The sequence below is a fragment of the Acanthaster planci genome, linkage group LG02 (genome assembly GCF_054643075.1).
Source record: "Acanthaster planci isolate LZ-2023a linkage group LG02, COTS_SCS, whole genome shotgun sequence".
NCBI classification, from domain to species: domain Eukaryota; kingdom Metazoa; phylum Echinodermata; class Asteroidea; order Valvatida; family Acanthasteridae; genus Acanthaster; species Acanthaster planci.
In genome coordinates this window covers 32,918,953-32,941,960 of record NC_141778.1, presented here as the reverse complement: position 1 = coordinate 32,941,960, position 23,008 = coordinate 32,918,953, and the positions used below count along the sequence as shown (strand labels likewise).

The 23,008-nt window shown below is 40.4% G+C and overlaps 1 protein-coding gene and 1 non-coding gene across 14 annotated transcripts in view; one reads left to right on the top strand and one right to left on the bottom strand.

The window, feature by feature from the left end:
- The window catches only part of LOC110976856 (C-Jun-amino-terminal kinase-interacting protein 4-like), a 56,382-nt gene extending 34,237 nt beyond the window's left edge, over positions 1–22,145 (bottom strand). For 10 of the 13 annotated variants that reach the window (XM_087132527.1, XM_087132529.1, XM_087132530.1 and 7 more), the window contains exons 1-4: positions 21,625–22,145; positions 13,576–13,696; positions 12,765–12,835; positions 2,139–2,221 (exon numbers count right to left, since the gene is read on the bottom strand). In XM_087132527.1, coding sequence (XP_086988653.1) covers positions 2,139–2,221; positions 12,765–12,835; positions 13,576–13,696; positions 21,625–21,924 — 575 coding nt within the window. In that variant the 5' untranslated portion in view covers positions 21,925–22,145. The remainder of the gene's footprint in view (positions 1–2,138; positions 2,222–12,764; positions 12,836–13,575; positions 13,697–21,624) is intronic. The other 3 variants (XM_087132532.1, XM_087132540.1, XM_087132528.1) reach the window with 2 other exon arrangements.
- LOC147800158 (U11 spliceosomal RNA) lies at positions 4,631–4,761 on the top strand. Its single transcript, XR_015424607.1, has one exon. It is a non-coding gene; the product is annotated as a U11 spliceosomal RNA (small nuclear RNA).
- Positions 22,146–23,008: the final 863 nt, after the last annotated feature.

The following is a 23,008-nucleotide window of genomic DNA, read 5'->3' as shown; positions in this document are numbered from 1 at the left end:
AGGTGTGCCGCGTCAATCAAGGGGACAAAAATAATCAGCCAATGGCGATACCACATGAACTCCATCTGGGGATTCACTGCTTCATTGGCTTGCCTTATATGGAAGGTGGGGACGTGTTTATTTGGTGAAATCGAACTACGGTGAATGTGCATGCAGCTTGTGGGCCGCAGATCGAATGCGCACGTTACTTACTTTCAGACTAGACTAGACTTTATTACAAGTCTCTTACGTGTAGAAGGAAAACGACACTCCGATTGGGGTTTGCAGCTTTCACGTGGGGCTACGGCATGCGGATCCGGACCACAATGAAATATGAAGAAATATAACGTGTTGAGGCATGTCTAGAGTGGCAAGCTGCATGCTTTGTTTTGGCGGTCGATGGGCAGGGCTATGTGGCTGCGCTGGTTGCATAATGGCGCCAACAGGCAAGACCTCTATCAATACGTACATGATACATGTAGGTGTACGGTGTACAGTGTACAGTATATGTACATGGTGTACTTCATGGCTTTGCCTAAGCAGCTCAAGTCCGATGACCGAGAGCCGGCGCAAATTTTAACTCCTAAAGTCAGGCATGAGCTCTCATTCCTCCATGAGTCAGATAAGTTTCAAGAAGTTCATATGACAAACATATATTATAGCCAACTTCGCAAATTCAATGACTTTACAAGGACACAATAATGGCAGACATAGAAAAACCTTTGACCTTAACTTTGTTATGTTTTTCTTTGAATTACTTGGAACCGGTTCCATAAACGGTGCAACTGCCCAAGCGTATTTCTTAGTGTAAACCCTGTTGTTATTGAAACAAGTTCAAACACAAATAATTCCCACACTCCCCAGATACAATTACAGAGTTGTGATCAATGTGACTGTTCTTGTCTGTGTCCCGTATGATATCTTTTGTCTTCTTTCTTGACGTAAAGCATGCATAGGCCACTTCACTTTCTTTACTGCCCGTCAAGTTTGCTTGAAGATAAATTCATTATCACACTTGCGCTCATGAAACAAGGAATAATGTGGAGCGCCAGTGTTCCACATGCCACGGGGCCGCCTTGTGGCATACGGCATGTACGGGACACAGACGCACTACATTATTCCTTGTTTCACGAGCACTCGTATGATAACTAATAATGTACCGTGTTACATGTACATGTAGTACATGATACTTAATCATTTGATATTGCTTTCCATTTAGAGGGTTACTGCTGCATGTATTACCCACATATATGTACATGTACACATTGAAATACAAGTGTATTCAGTATCTAGATACTTCCAATTCCATTCCCAAATCATTTATTTTCCCTCTCATTTCTATCCCGATGCAAGTCCAGGTGTACTGTGCTGTGAACCAGCACACTCCTATTCCATCAGTTGTACAGGGATGAAGGGCAGAAAATATATGACTCATACAGGTCCGTTAAGAACTTGGCCACGGATGCTTAGTATACATGTATGTCAGAAAATCCAAGCTGCTACAGCACTCCATGACAAAATATGTAATGTCAAAAAAGAGGGGCTGTTTTGACAACATGGTTCCCACATACAGTATTCTTTGCCAGAGTGGTATAACACACATGTATATGACATCTTCTGTTCAATGAACCGTGAGATATCAATTTGTAGAAGTGGAACATTTTCATTGTAACTGCATATGCGCTTCTCATTTAAAATTTCTGGATTTTATTCAATCTGGCCTTAAATTCTGAACACTGTCATGGCTGTATGTGATGGCCCGGTTTAATCTTGCATCAAGAATAGTGAAAGCACTGTTATGTTCTATGGTATTTTACAGCATGTTAAAAATCAACTTTGGCTCTTAATCCAAATCAGTCTTCTAAATCCGCAGTAACCACTCAGTTGAGAAAAAAAATCAAATTATGCACTGTGAGTACTGGCGATAAATAACAATGACATTCCTGAAGAAAAGATGTCAAGAGGGTTTAAAACTGGAAATGCCAGCTTCAATTTAAGCCATTCCTCGCCTACACACCGTACAGTCATCTGATTTGCTAGCGTATGTATCACCAGGCAATGCAGTAACTTTTAAAGCCCTCTTTTACGGCTGTGCACGACACCCATGTAATTAGAAATTTCGCCTTAAAAATGGACCGCCTACAACCCTTTAGACTCACTTGAATAACCTGGGACTGCCAACTGCATCAGGCTGGCCCACCATCTTCAGCCGCTCAACATGTTCCATGTACTTCTGTAGGACCTGGAACAGAAATCAAAACGATCAAACAAAATTGACAGACTAACAGAAACATACACCCGTACATAACTGTAGCCCCATCCCCCAACAAAACACCCCACCACATACACACCCGTACCGGTAACTGAGGGCAAAGGGGTGAAAAGAACAAGCTGAACTTCTGTGTAAGGCATAATTATATGCTTTAAAGTAATAACTCTTTTTTTGGTGGGAGGGCGTAATGTTCATAACGGTTGACTGCAGAGGAAAGGGTAAAGGGCAAAGGAAGGGTTTAAAGGATGACAACAACGATCCTCTGACTGAACACAGTACCTGCATACCCCACAATCGTGGACGGTGAACAAAAGAATTAATGACTGTCTACGATTTCCAATACGTCCACCATTGCCAAACGTGTACAAAACATATTAGAGGCCTTCCAAAAAAGTTAATGAACAAAAGAGGCCAATAGGAACGTCCACGATTGCCCAAAAAACACGTTTTCATGCACATGTATGGTACAAAGTTTGTTCAAGTATTGTTTGCCACAAGGGCATACATGTACATCAGACACTGAGCTGCCATTTAGACTTTAAGAGTTTATTTTGATAGCTCTTCACTTACATGTATGAGGAAGTTACATGTAAGCATACACACGAAACCATCAACTTCTCAGTAGCTACAGTTCCTGATATAATAGATTAGACAATTCACCAAAAAAAACCCTGAAGCAAAAGCAACTTCAAAAGCACTGTGATGCACAAATACAAGAAAACTTCCTGTTTTTTGAAACACAACAGCATTATGAAACTTGAGCCGGAAAAAAAAGCAATTCAATAATTTGCCTGTGACAACAAACGTCCCTCCAGAGGCTAAACAGAGAGTGTGAAAATCCCCATTGCTTTTGATTTTAAACCAGGCTACCACTGGGACAATTGATGTGAACAAAAGATACAATGATTCATTTCACTGTACACTGTGCACGTACATGTACATGTACTGTAACTGTTAACATGCAGACCTCTACATGTATACATACATGACATGTGTAAATTGTGTTTGTCATTAATAAAGATGACGTTGTTTTGATGCAATGTGCAATGACATGCAATGAATCTGGTGATAATATACAGGCACATGGGTATGAAATCTCATCAATTATTAATACATTACAAAATATTAAAACTGTTCAAGTTTGTCCATCGAACCGTGTACATTTTAAGTTGCTTACATCATTCGGAACTTCTTTATCTTGTTTTTTTTTCATTTCATTCATTATTTTTTAGGTAAGACAAAACAAACTACAAGCACATATACAATCAAGAAACAATTATGAAGACAGGAAATGGCAACGGCACCCCTGAGGGACTGCCAAAAAGCGAACTAAATCACGATCAAGTGGCTCTCCCAAATGCTGAAACCAAACAGAGAGAAGAAAAAAACATAAAACAAAACACCGCCAAAAGAAACCCCCCTCCATGAATTACACAGACACAAACATGAACAACATTTAAGCAAATATGCATACATGCAAAAATTTACATGTACCTTAAAAAAATACAAAAGAAAAAAATACAAGTAAAAACATGCACAAAGAGATCTACATGTATGTACAATTAAAATATTAGACAAAACACTAAAAAAAGTGTGTTCTGTACTAACAAAATATTCCTCTTTAAAACGTAATCCCTAAAGCTATAATTGACACCTGTTTAAAGAAAGCCATACAAAATATAAATATTGTAATATGATCCCAAGAAATATTGAGACCTGTTGATATCCACTTTGACTGGGAATGTACAATCTATAGTGTGTGTGCAGAGAAAAGGACTTTGTTTCATTTACTGAGAAAATGATAATAAGAAAATAACGGTGGGGAGCCATCGGGAAATAAGGCATGAATCTGTAAAAAGAAATAATCACACACAGATATTTGGATTGTACATGAGAGCATTATTGGGACTTCACAGAGGAAATTCATTCATGCAAGAATTAGCCACTGCCATCTACCGTCCTTAATCACACCACACACAGTATGATCATAGAGCTACAACCCAGCTCTATTGTAGCTCTATGGTATGATGAATCTAAGCATCTGAATACACTGCATGCACAGCAGCACCCCGAGGGGATGTACACAGAGAATGTAAGCCTCTGTGCACTGTGAATATTCATGAGGTCAAAGTGCATCCATACACAGCACACCAAGTGGATGGTCTGAAAGTAACTTTTAAGACAATGCTCCCCATTCAATGGAGGTATCTGCTCTGGACACTTTTTTTTCCATACAGAATTTTGTGATGAATTAGAATTTAGTTGGTAGTCTCAAACCTTTGGATGATTTGTTGTATTGATGAAGAAATATCTGTCCCACAACCGTGACAGACGTGGACCATAAGGACAACCTGGTCTTTGAAAACCATTACCTTGATTAAAAAGGGTTTTTGCCTCTTATGGCACATAAGCTGCCACCAGGTTGCTTGTGCGGAATCGCTAGCAAGAGATTTCGGAAACATAATATTTGGAAATAGTGGCTGTCAGTTGTCAACTGCACTGGCGCCCTAATAAATAAGCAAAGGACAGAATGAAAACTGGGTAAAGGATTTTCAATTTTTTTCCAGGTCAGAAACGAAACAAAGTAGAATAAGTTCATCTCAGAATTTTCTTGGGCTAGTTAATTAGCCTCCAATGGCGACAAGGAAATAAAACTATGCAACCTTTTATGGTCACATATAGTTAGCTGGAAACCTCTTCCAAAATAAAAGAGGTGTTTGCAGACCAGTGTTGTAGGTCTCAAGACCTGGTCTTGGTCTCAAGACCTTTTTTTGTGGTCTCGGTCTCACCCTGTCGAAGTCTTGGTCTTGGGAGCGCCAGTCTCGTTCTTGGATGCCATAGTCTCGGGTCTCCCCCTCAAGCATCTAGCTACCACGCATGCATGTGGTTGTAGAAGGCAAAATTACTTCCACTCGAGTCAAATCTTCAACCACTGATATAAATACAACACAGTAATGTTAAGATTTTTTGTAATAAACAATGAAACAGATGCTGGAATGAAGACGAGTCAATGCAGCATGATGCAACCTTGTCCCAAGTTGTTACTTTATTTCGAATCCAGAGTAGCCATGCTGCTTGACACCATGGAGATGAGGCTGTGACTAGCGGAATTCCCACACTAGACTGGTTTCCGTTCCCTACGTAGTCTCCTGCTGAACGTAGGGCCGGGACGGGAACCAGTCTGTGTGTGTGCACACGCTATGAATTGTGTGCACGTGTGAAAGTGTTTCTTTTCTGTCTTGTATGTGGTACTTGTTACATACATGTAGAGGGCGCTGCACCGCGGCGACCACCCAGTGCACCAACGGCTTTACTTTTTAAGAAAATTAAAATCTTTTTCTGTTAGTAATGAGATTTTAAAGCTTATCTCTCAGAGCACGGTTCAGTCAATTATAACCTTTTGCTGTATTAGCTGGTTTAACTCACTCTCCTTGTGTAATCGTGGAAAACTCCATCGTATAGATAAGCAAGCCCGGAGGATTATTGGGGTCGATTTTTTGGGTATACAAGAAATCGCCCAATGTCATGTTACCACAAAGTTCAATGAAATATCGTCTGATTCTACCCACCCCCTCAATCCTTTCATTATTCGGAATCGATCTGGTAGGGTGCACCAACTTGCACTCAAGACAAACACACTCAAGTCATCTTTTTTTGCCATGGGCCATTGATATTTGTAATTCATCTTTTACTAGATAGGCCTAATGTGTACTTTTAATCTATTTTATCTTACTAGACTGTAATTTTTGTGTTGATTCCACCGTTCCAGTGTTTTTCATGCTTTTTTATGACCCTTTATGAGTTTGTTTATACCCCTTGCACCCCCCTCCATCCGCTCATTTCCCTCCCATCCCTCCTCCCTATTTTTTCAACCTTCCTGTATTTGTGTTCCTCCATCGTTCCCTTCCTTACAATTTTACCCCATCGTCATTGTAATTCTGGATCTGTAAAATGTGTATTGTTGTAATTGTTGTAACTGCGTGTATCTATAATCTATTGGTATTTTTTGGTTGAATATTTTAATATGTGTTTTAATGCTAATCTTATATTGTACACTGGGGAGGTAACTTTTGTGCTTTTTATTCTTTTGTTCTGAGCATGACAATCAAGGTTGGAATATTAGAATCTTGGTGTTGTTTTAGTAATTTCGTTACGGTACATCTTTTTTGGATATTTGTTTTTCAGTATTTTGCTTAAAAAAAAAACAGTCTAAGGATATTTATTTCAATGTTCACATCATATCATTTGGGACACTCGGGTTGAAAATGATCAGATCAGGGTAAAAGTAGAGCAGTATCACTGATAAAAGAACTGAGACATTCTTTAACAAATATTTGACCTATTTGTGTGTGTGTGTTTATGCTTAATGTTTTCATTTTATTTCTTTTGTACTTAATTGTACTGTGATATGTTTGTCCCTATTTACCTTTTGGTAAAAACTAGACATTGGTTTATGGTTGGTCTCGGTCTCAGATGTCATGGTCTCCGTCTCGACCTGCAAAAGTCTTGGTCTCAGTCCTGGTCTTGGTCTTGAAGGAGTAGGTCTCGGTCTTTGGTCTCGTATGCCTTGGTCTCGGTCTCGGACATCAAGGTCTTGGATACAACACTGTTGCAGACTGTATTTCCTGTTTCGCATGAAATGGTACGGTAACATTCACCCATGTTAGGTTTGCATTCCTAGTTGTAACACATGACATCTGTTTTTTGAACTTTCCAGATTTTACTTGGTTAAGGCTTGGACTATTGGACAAATTAAGCAGTGCAAAATTGCACAGGGAGGCACTGGTATGAAATGCACCATACATGTAATACAATAGAGTCCTGGAAAGAGTCACTCAAATAAGTCCCTGAACGACAATGGGCAAAACTGATTGCATCGAAATGTGGAATCAGAGCACGTCGTGTCAACAGTCTCATGTTACCCCGACAGGGTACCTTATGCCCCTCATGATGCATACATGTAATTGGCAAAGATGTGCTGATAAACACGATATGGCAGCCACAGTCCCTTGGCCCGGTGCAAAGATACGGCACCTGAACATTTGCAATCAATTGATCGGATATGCTACTGGTAGTTGCAGAAACAGAATAGATTTGATTGCCTCATATCCTGGGCATCAATGCACCACGTGACACACAATGTGACACAGGGTGTCTATACATGAGCTCAACATAATAATCATGTAGAGTTTGGTTGTGCAGTGATACAAAAGGTGTAGATTAGACCAGTAGCATAGTTACACTGTACATGTACATGTGTGCAATATTATGCGCATTAATATGGGTGACACCACAGCTGCAAATGTACACGTACATGTACATGTGTATATATGTGACTGGCTGTAAGGCAACATTGTTGATTAATCCTAACCATGCTGAACCCAACAATATCCAACACTAGTTGCCACTTTCAGTTGGATTTTGTTGATGTGAGCAGTGAACAAAAGGCCGTTTATTTTTGCTGTGGGATTCTGTTTGGTTCAGTAGATTTTACACTTTCATAACTGTTGGATGTTGTTGGATTTAGCAGGGAGACAGCACAATTAGGGTACATGTGTAGGTGGTTAGGGTTAAACTTTCGTTCAATTTGACAGACCACATCAAGTCTGCTTGGGTAAGCAAGTACAACGTAAATGGCCAGAAATGTTAGAGTTCCATAATTTTAGCCTCTGTGTACGGGCAGATGTACAGTACAGGTATGGTATGGTACGTTACGTACATGGGTATTTGCACCTCTGAGTTACATGAGCAATCCTGAGGCTTTGTACAAATTTATGTATGTATTCGTACATGTAAGTTCAGCATATGAGTGAAGGGATGTACTGTACATGTACATCCATTACCTCACATTACCTCATAAGTCGAGTTCGGGCAGCCTGTTCTTGATACAGGTTTCTTATTCTTACGCTCGAATGGCGGGAACACGACTCAAGAACACTGTTCTTGCAACCGGATCACACACCACCTCTTCGTCAGGGTATTACCGGAACACACAGAAAAACTCATGAGGTTTTGATTTTTGAACAGCAGCAAAAAGTAGAGAGATGGCTTAGTTTTGTAAAGTTAACATCAACCATATTCCATAACAAAGAAAAGAATGTTCCTGTTTAAATAGAAAAGAATTCAGCCTAGTTATCCAAACATTAACTCTCGAATAACGTACATATAATGCCATGTTGCATGTTGCTTGTCACTAACTCTCTGCGACAACTGGTTGTACTGTATGTTCCCGGCGTTCGAGTGGCCGACCCAAGACCAAACAATCAAGCTGTTCGTGAACATACGAGAACAAGCCGCCCGAACTCAGCCTTACATTACAGGAAATCCTATTATTCTCCCATTTCTATTGTACTGGTATGCCAGCAACCCATTCAGTGAAGACAGGAAGATGCCTTTGATTTCCAGAGTCTGAGAAAATCACACAGATAACCAAACTGAGAATTATGGGGGAGGGAGTCCCTTGGTAATCAAATTATGGATGGAGAGCCAAACACACTCTACTTGTAACTGCACAAATGTGAATGCATTGTACAATACCTGAAAGGCCAGAAATACGGTAAGAGAAGAAGCAGGTGAATACCATATGCTGCATATACACTGTACAGTTACACACTGCGTAATTGGGTTAAAATGTACATGTACATAAATACATGTACACGACTACACATTGTGAAGGTTTGCTTTTGGACAAAATACCTGGTATTTCAAGATGGCTTGAATAGTTTCCCCCACAGCTTGAATCAAATTACATGTACATGTGAGAAGACCAGATTTTGATCAACCATTTTGGACATCCCAGGAAAAAACTTCCTGGAAAAATCAGGAAATTTCAGGGTAAAGCTTGGAAAGGTTTTTGAATTTTTTCATCAAAATATTCAACACGGTGGGAAATTTTTAACAGACATAAAGACACTTTTTACCTAACTCAGAGAACTCCCAAAATGTGGGTGTGGTGCCACACACTGATGGAGGGAGGACAAATCCTACTTTGCCCCTCATAAACCAACAATGCCATGTTTAAAACATAAATATTATTCACACTGAAAGTCCCCCAAATCCCTACAAATAATAACAATAACAAGAATATATTGAAATAGTCAGGTTACTGTAATATATAAAACATGGTTTCAAAGCATTTAGGAATTTTTTTTTTACCAAACAACTCTACACAAAATGACAAATATTTAATTTGAATTGCACAATGTACGTGTTTATGGGTGAAAAAATGCCTAGCAGCAACTGATCTAAACTATGCTGACTCCATAATAATTTCCTTATGAAAACATCACATTTCCAATTTGGACGACCAAATTGTGCCACCGGGAGATGTCGGTTGCTGTACTGGTGAATCTGATGGGTGATCTATGGGAGGAAAGACCATCTCATATTGACCAAGCCATTGTAGACTAATGATCTACATGCATGAGTAGGGTAGGCGTACTGAGCATATGTGTGAGTACATGGGCCATGCATTAAAGGGAGATATTTGACTTACATGTACATGCAGTAACTGTGAACTTCATTATTAAATTCAGAAGAAAAATTGTGCTTTTACATGTAAATACATTTTCTAGGCCTACATGTACAGTGTATGTGCAGCTATTAAGCAAATTAATGCACACATAGATGTACATGTACATGTACCTGAAGGCTGCCTAGGAATTGCTATCCTAACCCTGTGGTTTGTTGGATGATTTGTCTCTCTGCAGTGTTTGTAGCCGTACATGTACTGGTATACTCCCTGTGAGGTCAAGCTGAGGTCAAGCTGAAATATATTGATAATGCAATTTGTGCACGTCATGGCTATGTCTTCTTGTCTCTCCTATGGCTAACGCTACAGCCGGCATTGCTGCTTGCCAATGGCTTCTACAATTCTACTTTTTTTCAGCTGAAGTCAGAGCATCTAGACATAGCCCATGTACAGCTGCAAATGAGGGGCCAAGGCTATTTCACTCTGTCTCTCTCACCAAACTATTTAGGAACATCACTCCTACAATGGTGTGCCTCTTTAATCTCAGAGACTAAACTCCTCCAGGGTGAATGATGGGCCTCCACAGAGTGAGGCATCATGGATGTACATGAACAAGAGACATGCCACAGGTCATGTTTGCTGTGAAATGCCAGTCTTGATAAATTTATAACTCAATTACCGGTGGTATTTTGAAATCGCAGTTGAGGATTTGATGAGAGGCATATAACTGGCAATGTGTCCAAGCTTGAATGACATGCTGAGTACACCACCCTGAACTTAACATTTTCTACAAAACTTAACAGAAAAAGTAATAAAGCAATGTGTCCCGTGCTAAATTTACATCAGTTAGCAATTAATTTGTTGATCAAACATTGCTACCACTATTTCCTACAAATCATGAGTAAACTTAGAAGGCTCTTTATGTAAAATCACTCAGCTAAAATAAATGGATCAATTTGAACATGATGTACAGTTTTGTTTTAACCCTAACCGCCAAGCATATTGTTTGGCTTACACTACTCAGTACTACAAAATACTAAGTAATAGTCTGAGCCTGAAGGACCTAGCGCCACAGATTACTACTTCTGGCTAGCCATGCATTCACAGTGCCACAGCACAGTATGGTACATTGTCTTACCGGTATCTATTGTATCTTATGGCTTCAGAGAACAATAAGGTCATATCCTCTTACAGGCAACTGTGCTTATTACTACATTTTACTACAATTGGTAATTTGTAGCATTATGTAAGGTTAGGGTTAATCAATTCTACCCTATTTTGAGAAGTCTGGACAACTGCAGGATACTGTGTACATGTCTGTGAACATGTCAACACACTGTACAATATGACAACAGATAAATAAAAGACAAGTTGCAGCAGCTGACTACATGTACATGTACATGCACTACCAATCATGCAAGCACAGCCAAAACACGTGTTTACTTCTAACTTATATGTTATTTATCACAGGATGTATGTGCATGTATGTACATGTACATGTACATGTACATGTACATGTAATTGCCAGTTCAGGGATCATGACAATATTCAGTGTTGTTTGACTGGTACCTCATACCAACATGTACAACGTAGACATTGCTTGTGCTGTTAAGAGTAAATGATGACAATGCCAGGTTCAGGGGTGATATTGACCAATGATAAAATCTCCTATACTTTTGTACACAGCCAGTGAGGACAAAAAGCTAAAATCCAAGAAGACATGGAAACAGACTGTATCACTCATGAATAATGCAGACCCTGTGCATTCCAGCATCAATTTTGTCTACATGAAGTGCCTGTCCAGCTTACCGGTATGTGCACAATGCAACTGTATACACAGACATGACAGAGGATGTTTCACACAAACAATAGCTACGGGTACAGCCAGCCTCATAATGCATTGCTGATGTGACTTAATTATGGTTCTGTATCCAGGCGGCGTGTTTCTCTCAGGGCTTAGTGAAAGGACCCAAATTAATACATGTATAGGGAAATTTACAGGTCACCATGGATTAATGTGTCATGTGACTACATGTGTCACAGTAGGGTAGGACCAGGGGAATCGTGTCTGGGTAGGTTCAGTTTCAACTGGACACTTTTTTACTGAGTGGGTGCGAAGGTTTGGGTGGGTAGGAGAGGGACCAAAATTAATTTTTTATAAATGTTGAAAACAGTTTGACTGAAGAGAAAGACATCCACAAGAATTTGTAGCTCGCTCCAAAAACTAACATGTTGATGAAACAGGTTGGAAGGCTGGGATGGAATGGGGGAGGGGGTGATTATAATTCCCTTTGTCAGAATAAAGCTGTGTTCCCATTGGACTTTTTCTTCCGTGGGCATGCGGTAACTTACCGCGACATTCCTTTGTGTCAATCTACCACACATGCCCACGTGGACTTTTCTTTAATTGCAACGGAATGTTTATTCACTGTGTTAGGCCTAATAAGACCAGCTGATTACATTGCCTGCACTGTACACTGTACAAATCATCATGAAATCGGCCAAATCTGCCATAAAGAAGACGAACCCGTACAGAAAAAGCTCTGTGCACAATGTATGTATAGCTTTATCCGGGCACGCTTCATTGTGTGTATGTGGCATGCTGCTGTACTGTACACACGGAGCTGGAGACTGGGAACCATACAACCATTTTTGTGTGCCTGCTGTCGATCTCTGTGTAGGCAGTAGTCTGGTTCGTATGTTTAGCGTGGTCACGGTCAATCTACATTGTGTGGGAACTGTTCCCATTGGACTTTTTGTGCCCCTGCTAACTTACTGTGGCTGCGTGGAAATCTCCCACGACCCTTTTCGGCCTATTAGTTTTACATTGCAAGTGCAGTAAGTTGACAGGGATGTTAGTTTACCATGTATTCCCATTGGAAAGTCACGGTTAACCCCAAAAAGTCAGATGAGAACACAGCTTAAGAGCTGTATCTGCATCCATGGTGTTTAAGGATAGGCTTTGGTGTAGAGCAGGGCCTTGGACATGTTGGAAGGTGTAGTCAGGGGAAGGGAAAGGGGAGGTGGGGAGTACAATCTTACCTCATTGTGCCTCTTTTGTAAGATCATGTATTCTTGCTTCATCTCTGATTCCCGGTACTCATGCCGGGCCACTGCAAAAACATGAAGAGTTGGTATTTAATTGCAAGTGTACCAACACAAATGAGGTTCTCTTGGATGTCAAATCTACATCCGATCAGCTATCTCAGCAATGTGACTTTGCACACTAGTGCTGACAACTCACACTTCATGTTACTTATCCTACTGACATTGTCCAGCTGTTATGTCTGTAATGCAGAGAGCTTCCAAAAGCTTTGTTTAGAGTTAGATACACTGTCAACACTGGAGCAGACTTGGAACAGGTTCTTAACTTGTTCCAAATGCATTTGGCTGGAATCCTCCCTGAACCTGACAAAATTGAACACTGTGCAAGTAAATCTATGGCACATATTCTTTGTTATTAAAGATAAGACCACAATATCCGGTCTGCATTTTCAGTAACAGTGGCACAGCCTCCCACTGAAGTGGCCTTTGATATCTTTAGGGCAGTGGAGGTTAGTCAGGGTTCATCTGACACAGTCCAGGGGGGTGAGTAGCCACTTGAAAGTAAAGCTGAAAACAGCTAGCTAAAAGTTGAAATGTAAAAAGTACCCATACTTTTGTACAGATCCGGTGTAAAGCTGAAATTCAGGGTCAACATCTAATAAAAACACATTGAAATTAGCCCAAAAGCTGAATTTTCACACCCTGACAGTCAGTTCAGGGACTACATGTAGAGTTTCTCATGGAGGATAAATCCCTAGAAAAGTTGAGGCTCCCAGACCAATCACCTGTCAATCTCTGATGTTCTTACCTTGGTCACTGTAGTTCTTGACCTTGAGGGTGGCCTGTTTCTGGGCCAGTTCCAGGGCCTCCACACGTGCCTGCAGGGCCCTCTTCTCCTGATCATTGGCATCCTCGAACTCCAAAAATTTCTGTCACAGAGAAAAAAAGTAAATCTCTTAAAAGACACATCCCAAAAAATCTGTGTAGCCTTTTTTCCATCTGGAGGATGGAAATCCTTGCAAAAACACACGGTCACCTGCAATAATGTTTGGTACAAGCACACGTCCATGTACCAGCAGTCTTTGACCATTGTTACTGCAGCTTTTAAATACATTTTTTCACCTGAATATAGAAAGCTAATTCAAATGGCTACATAATATTTATGCAATAAATACCCATCTCAAGATTAGGTAAAAAAAGGGGGTAAGATTATAGCTCCTCCTGAAATTACCAGTAAAAAGGTATCAGACATTACCATGGCAACTCCAACAACCCCTCTTGAAGTGTCACCATCTACATGTACTTTTTAAAGGGGATGGGCCATGTAGGATGAAACTGATGTTATATGATAGTTTTGTAAACAGTAAGTTGGATTAACCCCTCTTTTATGCCATTAAATCAGCAAAACTTGGCAGTTTCTGTGTGCTGTTTTCAGTCTCCGCCTGGGCTCTTCGCAAAAACTCATCGAAATCCGTAAATGGGGGCAGCAGACAAATCTTGGCAAAATTGTGACGTCATTGGCTGGACTGGACTTTCCAGACAATAATGCTGAAAAGTTTCGGCAAGAAAGTTGATCGGACCGCGCAAGAATAATATGCTGTGTTCTAGTGCGTAGTCGGGTATGTAACTCATACGTGTCAAGTCAACCACATTTGGTCTTGTTTCCTATGCCCTTCTCTTGACACGGGGCAGAGCTATTGGACAACTAACTTGACGCTTCACGTTTTGTTTTGCATTGCATCGTACATGTGTAATAATTTCTATAGTTGAATAGTGAATTTTGAAAGAATGCCGATAAACTGTGTTGTTGGTGGCTGTTGTCGCGATCAAAATTCCCTGGAGAGCAGTTTTTGTAAATTCCCATGTGACTTTTCACACCAGCATTTGTGGGTTAGATTTGTGGATTACACACAATCAGATTTTTACAAGAACTCAAAATTCCAAATACACATGCATGTTTATGAACACGTACCAGTACTGACACGTACATGTACACCCATACATGTACTACGTGTACGATGTAAAGTAGGACTATATTGCACTGGTACACGTGGACTATTTCCCGGTGCAAGTAACGCTGCACGGTCGTCACGCGGCGTGTCAATGCCAAGCAAGTCACTCGCAGTGCACGTTGAAAAAAATTGTTGGAATGGAACACCAACTTTGACGAAGTAGGCTGGCCTATAACCATGGACAAAAACGACTTCTTCTATACCGTCATTGAATAGCCAATGGTAGGAAAATTAGGTCTGCTCAGAAAAACAAATTTTTACAATGACGGTGCAGGAAAAAACTGTGACCAGTCAGTGTTTTTTGCACCAATGAGACCCGGGTTCGAGTCCCGGCTTGGCCCAGGCTTTAAGTGCATTTGGTTTCCAGTCCACACTGGCTCTCACAGGATTTCTCCGGGTACCCCGGTTTCCTCTTGCCTCTAAAACTGGAACTTCTTTCTAACTCCGTAATGTGATGTTGATTAATAAAGTGTGTGAATAAACGTACAGTTATTGGCGCAAATAGGCTGAGTTGCTGAAAGCGCCATTAAAACAAAACAACCACCACCACCCTTGGATAGGAAAAATAGTGCGCAAAGATTTTAGAACTTGTAATATTTTTTTCTGTTCAGTTTCTTCTTAAAAAATCCAACTTGGAAAAAGGCTTTTGAAAAATGTTTGCTACTACGTGAACATCAATTTATAGAAACTGAAAAATTACCTGATCTAAAAGAGAAATATCCTGCCAAAAATGACCCATCATTTCCGAAAATCTAAAATACATGAAGAACAGTGCAATCAGGCAGTCTTGTATGCAGATGAATATTTTACAGTTTGAAATTTTATGGTACATGTAGTCTGTGGGTAAAAGCTAAAATAAAACAGATCAAAATATTTTACACACTTTAATAACTTATAAGGTAATAAAAATAAAACAATATTCTACTTTAATGAAAGATTCTAATTTTCTATCTAACCTTTGCTGACAACAACTGCGTGATTTCAACTCGATGGAATCTGGAACCCATCAACTACAGGTAGGAAAATCTTTGCAAGGTTGTACAATCTCGTTTTCAAGAAAGCATGGCGAGTGAAAACAAACGTGCACGAACAAGAAGACCTAGGTACGACATCGATGTCAAAGGTCGTAAATAAAATTAGTTTTTTACCCATCTCCAGGTGACTTTTCCAAAATATTACTTGAGGAAGATAAAGATAAAATTCTGTGAGTGTTTCATGGGATGGTTTTAGTAAGGAATTATTTTTCCAAAAATTATCGAACGTGATAGGACGGCCCAATGTAATATCCCCATAGGCAGACCGCGCGAGGGTTCCGGAAGCTGGCTGCATGACCTTTTACTTTCAGGCTCTCTATGCATCCTCAGTCTTGGTTTCAAGATGTCCTCAAAGGTGTGATGTTTCAGTATACACAGCCATTAGACTGTACTGCAATTCACCGAAACAGGTGCCATGTGCACACAACCCAGGACCGCAAAGGATGTCTGCGGAATCTTGCATGGCAACAGAGTGTGACCTGCATGCATAATTCAACAGGCAGGTCACAAAAATAACAGTGTGGCACACTGGGAGGAAAGTCATGTCTAGTTAGGGTACGTTCCTGAAGCCATTACATGCAGCACGCATGCCAGCATGCGGCCTGGCCAGTGTGTAACTGCCAAACCGCCTATCGACAGTTGCCTACACTCTATTTTCTTTGACATCAGAAATACATGTATATATTTTATTCGTAGTGATTTAGACTTTTTTTACTTTGTTAGTTTTCCAAGGCCATGTGCCTTTCCTGGCCAAATCAATCACTCCCCAAACCTGTGGGAAATCTTTTTTGTTGAACAATGAATGCAAGCATGACTGACTCCATCTGAGTAGGAAATTTGATGTAGTATGCTTGTACAAACCAGGTTGCCACAAATTCATACGGCAATAAGACAAGCAAATTAAGCACAATGTGATGTATTGCGAATACACAAATACTCACACAAATCTGATTAGAATTTCTTAGGAAGAAATGCAAGATTCCCAACATTTCCTCTGCAGCCTCCACACTGAAACATTAACATAACTAAGGATATTTGGATTCAACACTAATGCAGCCTACTGTCATATACTCATAATTGCAAGAATTTCTAGGTGAGCAGTCTCAGAACACTTTGAGAAGCTTCGGATGGAAATTGCTTAAAAACCTTTTCTACTTGTATGCTTACAAAATACATATTTTTATAAAATTAAACACACAAAAAAATGAAGTTTATAAAAACAAGTACATGTACATACCCGTACATGTGCCCTGAGATATGCAGAGGACAAGACTGTTGGCAAAGCATAGTATTTCAGGCTGAAAACTACAGGCTCAAGAAAGGCCTGCTGGTATTGATTTTTCAATTTTTTTGGATGCAATGACCTTTCCAGAAAACAACCTACTTCAGTGCATGATAACAAGTGGGTGCAAAATTTCCAATTTGACCACAGGGTCAGTTGGCAATACTCACTCTTCGGACATTTTCATGAATTTGTCATGCATTGGAACCAGAAACACACACTGAAGTGTCGATCATCCAACAGCGGACAAAAACATGTGTCTCTAAACAATTTTCCTTGGTTTATTCATGTACACATACATCAATGAGAAAGCACTCAACTTATTCAATGTTTAATTTGATCAGACAGAGAATTGATGACAAACTTAGAATTTACAATGCAGTGAATGTTTAGTAAGATGTAAACAGCATACATTTCACACAAACAATGAAATGTATGTGTTGAAGTTTAAATGTTAACAAGTCTTTGCGTCAAAATTTAATAGAAATATGATCTAACTGACTTCTCAGATGTTTACAACAACTACCGGTATGTACATGTACTGCATGAAAATTTAAGGGGGGGGGAAGAATTCCACATACATGTACCTCTTACAGGTAGTGCAACCTTCCCAAACATTCAAATTCCTCACCACAGAAGGGTAAAAAAAAGAGTCTTGCCAACAGCTCGTCAAATAAACACAGTGCAGTTTCAATTGTTTTTCCTAATGATTATGTCTTTCCTCATTTTGACAGAAAAATAGACTGTAAAATTTATACGGACACATTTGCTTTCAAAACTGGAATGGTCCCAGTCTCAATTTTGTGACTGATTGTGTTGATGACATTGGCCAATTTTTCTCTCCCCACTTTTCTTGCGTGGCTGACGAGACTCTCTTTTGGAGCGCTTTGAAAGTCCGGGACTTTTTGTGAAGTACAAAAATTCTGTGATGATTAAGCAAACAGGCATGACGGTGCAGTCTGTGAGGTCTTGGACCTGACACTTTACCACCTCAATAGGTATAATTTCCTTTTTACGTTTGCCTGCAGGGCAAATACATTGTGCCGAACTATTTTTGAGGACACCGGAAAATCCCTTTGAGTCAATGACACATTTCCTCTAAAATGTAATGGGGAGGGCATATGGGGATATACAAAACTTGCATGTGTAAACTTTTAGGAGTTGTTGCATAATCATGGCCTACCCACACACACAGCACTGGGCCTGATGTGCACACTACATGTACATGCATGGGAAAGTGCAATCTTGATAACAACATCAGCAGTTATTTTGAATCATGTTTAAACGTACTGGTTCTTTTAATAAACCTAACTGTAATTGCAACTGGTACTTCCAGAGATTATGCAGAAAAGTAATAAATTAAGGTGGTATTTTTACATGTACTTCAACCATTCTTTGCCTATTTGTACATGTGCATGTACGTGCATGAACAACCTTTCGGATTCAGTAAATAATATAAGGCCAAAAAAGGGTCTCTGGTTTCTGGTTTTATTTGCATAAAACAATTTTAAAAAGCCGCCAACCTTACTTGATCGGCAGGAATTCTGCTACTGTGTAATTTTAACATGTTATTAATGGGGTAAAGTAATATGTACGGTAAAGGAATACCCCTAGGCCTCCATACATTTCAGTCGGGCACTCTGATCAGATGATGTCATTCGTGTATCTTTACACGAAGGCCGTGTCCAAATTAGTTTGGCTGCGGCTTGATATCATGCATGATTCTATGGGAAGTAGCCGTGGATGCTGCCAAATACTCGGTATAATTTCCAGCCGTAGCCAAAGTGGTCTTGCGTCCTGCATAAGTTTACAAATTGAAAATGCTTTTGAGCAACAAACTGCCAGGGGCCAGTCTATTTCAGTGTCAGCGAGGCAGTGGCGGTACATACGCATGCCTTGGCAGTGGACATCACGTTATGACAACCATACATGTAACAACTCAAGCATCGTCACTTGCCAAGAACAAAAGTAGATTAGAGTGACAGATTTTATTTTCTGAGCTGAATTTTTCCCCCAATATGTTAAATGCAGCTTGTTTCTTATAAGCTAAAACAGAAAACAATGTGCACGGTATATTATTTGCCTCACGAGAATTTTATTTTCATTTTGACTGTGTAACTGAACTGTTTTCATTTTTTTCATAGGCTATTTGATGTGCAACTTGTTTCTGCTCAGCTAAAGCAGAAAACAACGTACACAGAATGTCATATACTGCTACCTCATGAGAATTTTAATTAAAGCTGCCAGTTAGTCGCCCACCTTGTAAGTCACATTTCAATGTGTCTCTGTGACCACACGGTTCTTTCTCCATCTTACTATGTACATGTACATAGCATGAGCCCACATTAACTGCAACGTAGCTTACATGAAGGTACATGTATGCACGTACAGGTACTACAGTAGGTACCCAAGTTGACTGGTTTGTGGTCACTTGCTGTATAGAGTGTGTATGGGGAGCTGAGACGTTGCGCGTATTCACAATGCACTAGCAGTCTATGCCCATGACGATTCCAGTGCAACAAACTTGTTTCAGTCCCAAATGTGTTTGAAGTTTGAAACCAAAGCTTCCCTTGGTCTGGTCCGGTCCCAGGTATGAAATACTCAAATGTACATGTACATGTAAGAGAACAAACATGTCTTGCCTTTTCTTTCAGCTTTTATTTCATATACACATGTAATTGGGTGCCATTTATTCCACAAGCACAAAATCCAGCGCCTGTCTGTCATGCGGACAATTGACGGAATAATGTTTCAGTGTGTTTTGTCACATTTTGTACGTATACATCTAACTTCTATATTTTGCAAATATGTGTACGTACAAGTACGTGCAAAAATCTACCTGGCGGCGGTGCCAAACTTTTTCTTCTAGGAGCCAGTGGCTCCTCATTTCAATATTCTCCTCACAACACTGGGTTAGAGACATGCCCCCCATATCCCGGTGCCTCAGGCCCGTAACTGATACAAGAATGGCTGCATTACAATATGCCAGTAAGTACAATGTATGATATACATGTACATGTATTGAACCTACATGTACATGTATGTACATATAAGATGCTGCACATAAGCTGTGTGCCACACATGCAGTATAAAAATTCCTAAATATATCCACATGTACGATGGGGAATATCATTCTAATGTTTAGAACTAGCAACTACATTAACATGTAGTGGTGACTTACATGTACATGTCCATGTACATGTCCATACTTGTGTGCATGATCTATTTATCGTCCAGCAAACTTGAATACTCAATTCGTTTGGTCGATCCATGGCAACAAACAATGTGACTTATTGCACAGTCTATGTCATAATGTGCTATTCTAACTCAACGCAATGCGTTACTTTTATGCTAAAAGCAAAATGCACAACTGCAAAATGTACTGTAAATCCAAAGGTGGCACATACATGTAGACCCCATAACATCTTTACTGCGCGTCTTGTTTGCTTGAAGATAAATTCATAAAAAACACAGAATACTGTAGAGCGTCTGTGTAGATTACTCATGTCATAATGTACTACGGTTGCCTACTAGTCAACTAGTGAACAGGTTCTTTTCTGATTGAACATTTGTCACGTTGAGGCCGCCACAATCACTCCCCTCGCAATCTCATTTTCACACGCGAATACAGAAAACAACCCCAATAACTGTTTCCAGCACATGTACCTGTAATATAGCCAATGAGTTTTTCTCTTACCATGCTATGTACAGGTGTACAGTTGTGTACTTGGTCACTATCATCAACATGCGATTTGAGTCACTAAAACCTATCATACAACCAGCACCATTTACAGAAAGAGATAACCATTAGTAGAAGTTCAGTGTCCTAGATGCATCTATAGACCCATACAAATATTCCTATCCATGATCCATTTGAATGTGGAACCAGCTCCCAGCAACTGCTGCACTGTCACCTTCCACAACTAGTTTCCAGGAAGTCATCTTACCAGTCATCAGAGGGATGAGGGCACCTGTGGCCTCACGAATCCTCTGGATCATCACAAGAAGCTTTATCTGTTTATCCGCACCCTAAGTTCTTTGTTGTCATTATCTTTGTGTTCAGCACTCTCTGTTGGGCACCTACATGTATTCTTCACTCTTATTTCCAATGCGCCCTGCCTGTGACGTCACTTCTGCACCATCCCAGTATACATGTAGCTACAATTGGCTGGATAATACATCGACTTAAGACATGACCGAGTTCTGCTGTGAGTCTTGCGTGTTGTAGGCAAGGAAAAATTGGTAAATTTCTCCATTACTGGTAGGCCCATAAGGTAAACAACTCCCCCTCCCCCCACTGGCATCAAACCATATCTATCATGTAAGGACATGAAGGACTTGTGAGATCTTATGGCGTAATATTTAATCTGTAACAGCAGACAAGTTCCTTACGACTGAAATGGCAAACTCTTTCTTATGCACTCTGTATATGGCTATCTGTAAGGTTTGTAAAAACCTGACACCGACTCTAGCTACATGTAGCTGTGGAAGTAGACCAAGATAATGACAACCTTAACACTATTACAAACCTGCTCTGCTTGTTTACGGAGCTGTTTTTCCCTCTCATACTGCGTGATCAGCTGCTCATTGTCATCCTTCAGCAACTCCAGTTCCACCTCGTAATCCTTATTCTCGGCCACAGTACCGTCAAGATTCTCCAGGACATTGACGACCAGCGGCATGAGCTCCTTGACCACGTCTTCGTCGTAGCCTTTGATCATCCGCTCGAACTCCCGGTAGATGCTCGACGCGAGGGACTGCACCCGCTCCGACATCACGCTGACACCGCCGTCGTCGGCGGTGCCGTACACGGTCTCGTCTTCCATCATGGTTCGGGGATTTCGGACCCGCTAAACGCGTAGCAGATCGGAGACAGTTGCCGTAAGGCTTCCAACGTGAGATCTTGCACTAGATCGCGTTGCAAGGTGAGTTTTCGGAGAAATTCGAGCAAAAATCTGGTGTCAAATTCGCTAATTTGTAACACACCTTCTCTTCAACAGTCAACACGGGGCCATGTCATACCTTCGCTGGTGCCCGACAAACGGCCACACGTCCGTATATGTATAAACGCTATGAATGTATACGTGACCATCGAAATCATGTGATGAGTCGATTCTGCGAATGGATGACAGCAGAGCAAAGAGGGACTTGCGGAAGGGGGAGGAGCATACAGGGAGGGGAGGTGTGCCATAAAGAGTCTTTCACAAGATACGAGCATCTCGAGAGGAAGTTCACACCGAATGAGACACAAATGTTTCCTGACTCTATTTGATCTTGGTTGAACTAATATAAAGAGAAGCCGCCCTCATCAGAAGTAACAAAAGGCGGTTAATACGAGGGGTACGGGCGGGAATTCCCGCAATTTAATGGGTTTTTTTGGGGGGGGTCTGGAGGGAGTCATATCTCCACAACTCTACACCCTGGCACACTTAGATTTTTCGCTTCTAGTGCCCTGCCGGAACAACATCTTTACTGCAAATTTCATTATAGGCCCGATGTGAAATTTTTTTTGTGCAACAAAGTTCAAAGGAGATTTTATTTAGCTCCATTTTCAGATTTTTTCCCAAAACGCAAAACAAACTCTTTTAAAATGCACCCGAAAATACAAAACTAATTTTCTAACAAACTTGTGGTTAGGTATGTAAGTAGAGGTAATTATGATATATCAGAATTTATCGATTTTGTTTCGGTGGAATGGTCTGAGATTTTTTCAAATGCGCCGTGTTAGGGAATACTCAGCTGAATTCTTGCCAGTTTCCGAACGCCGGCTTTTTGAATTTCGGGCGAAATTTCATGACACTGAAATTTCTTACCAAGGTTCAATAGCATGTATCAGTATTTATTCAACTAAATTTGGAGTTTGTTTCAACGAGTGGTGAGGCAACACTGTATGAGGAAAGTCAAGTGAATGTC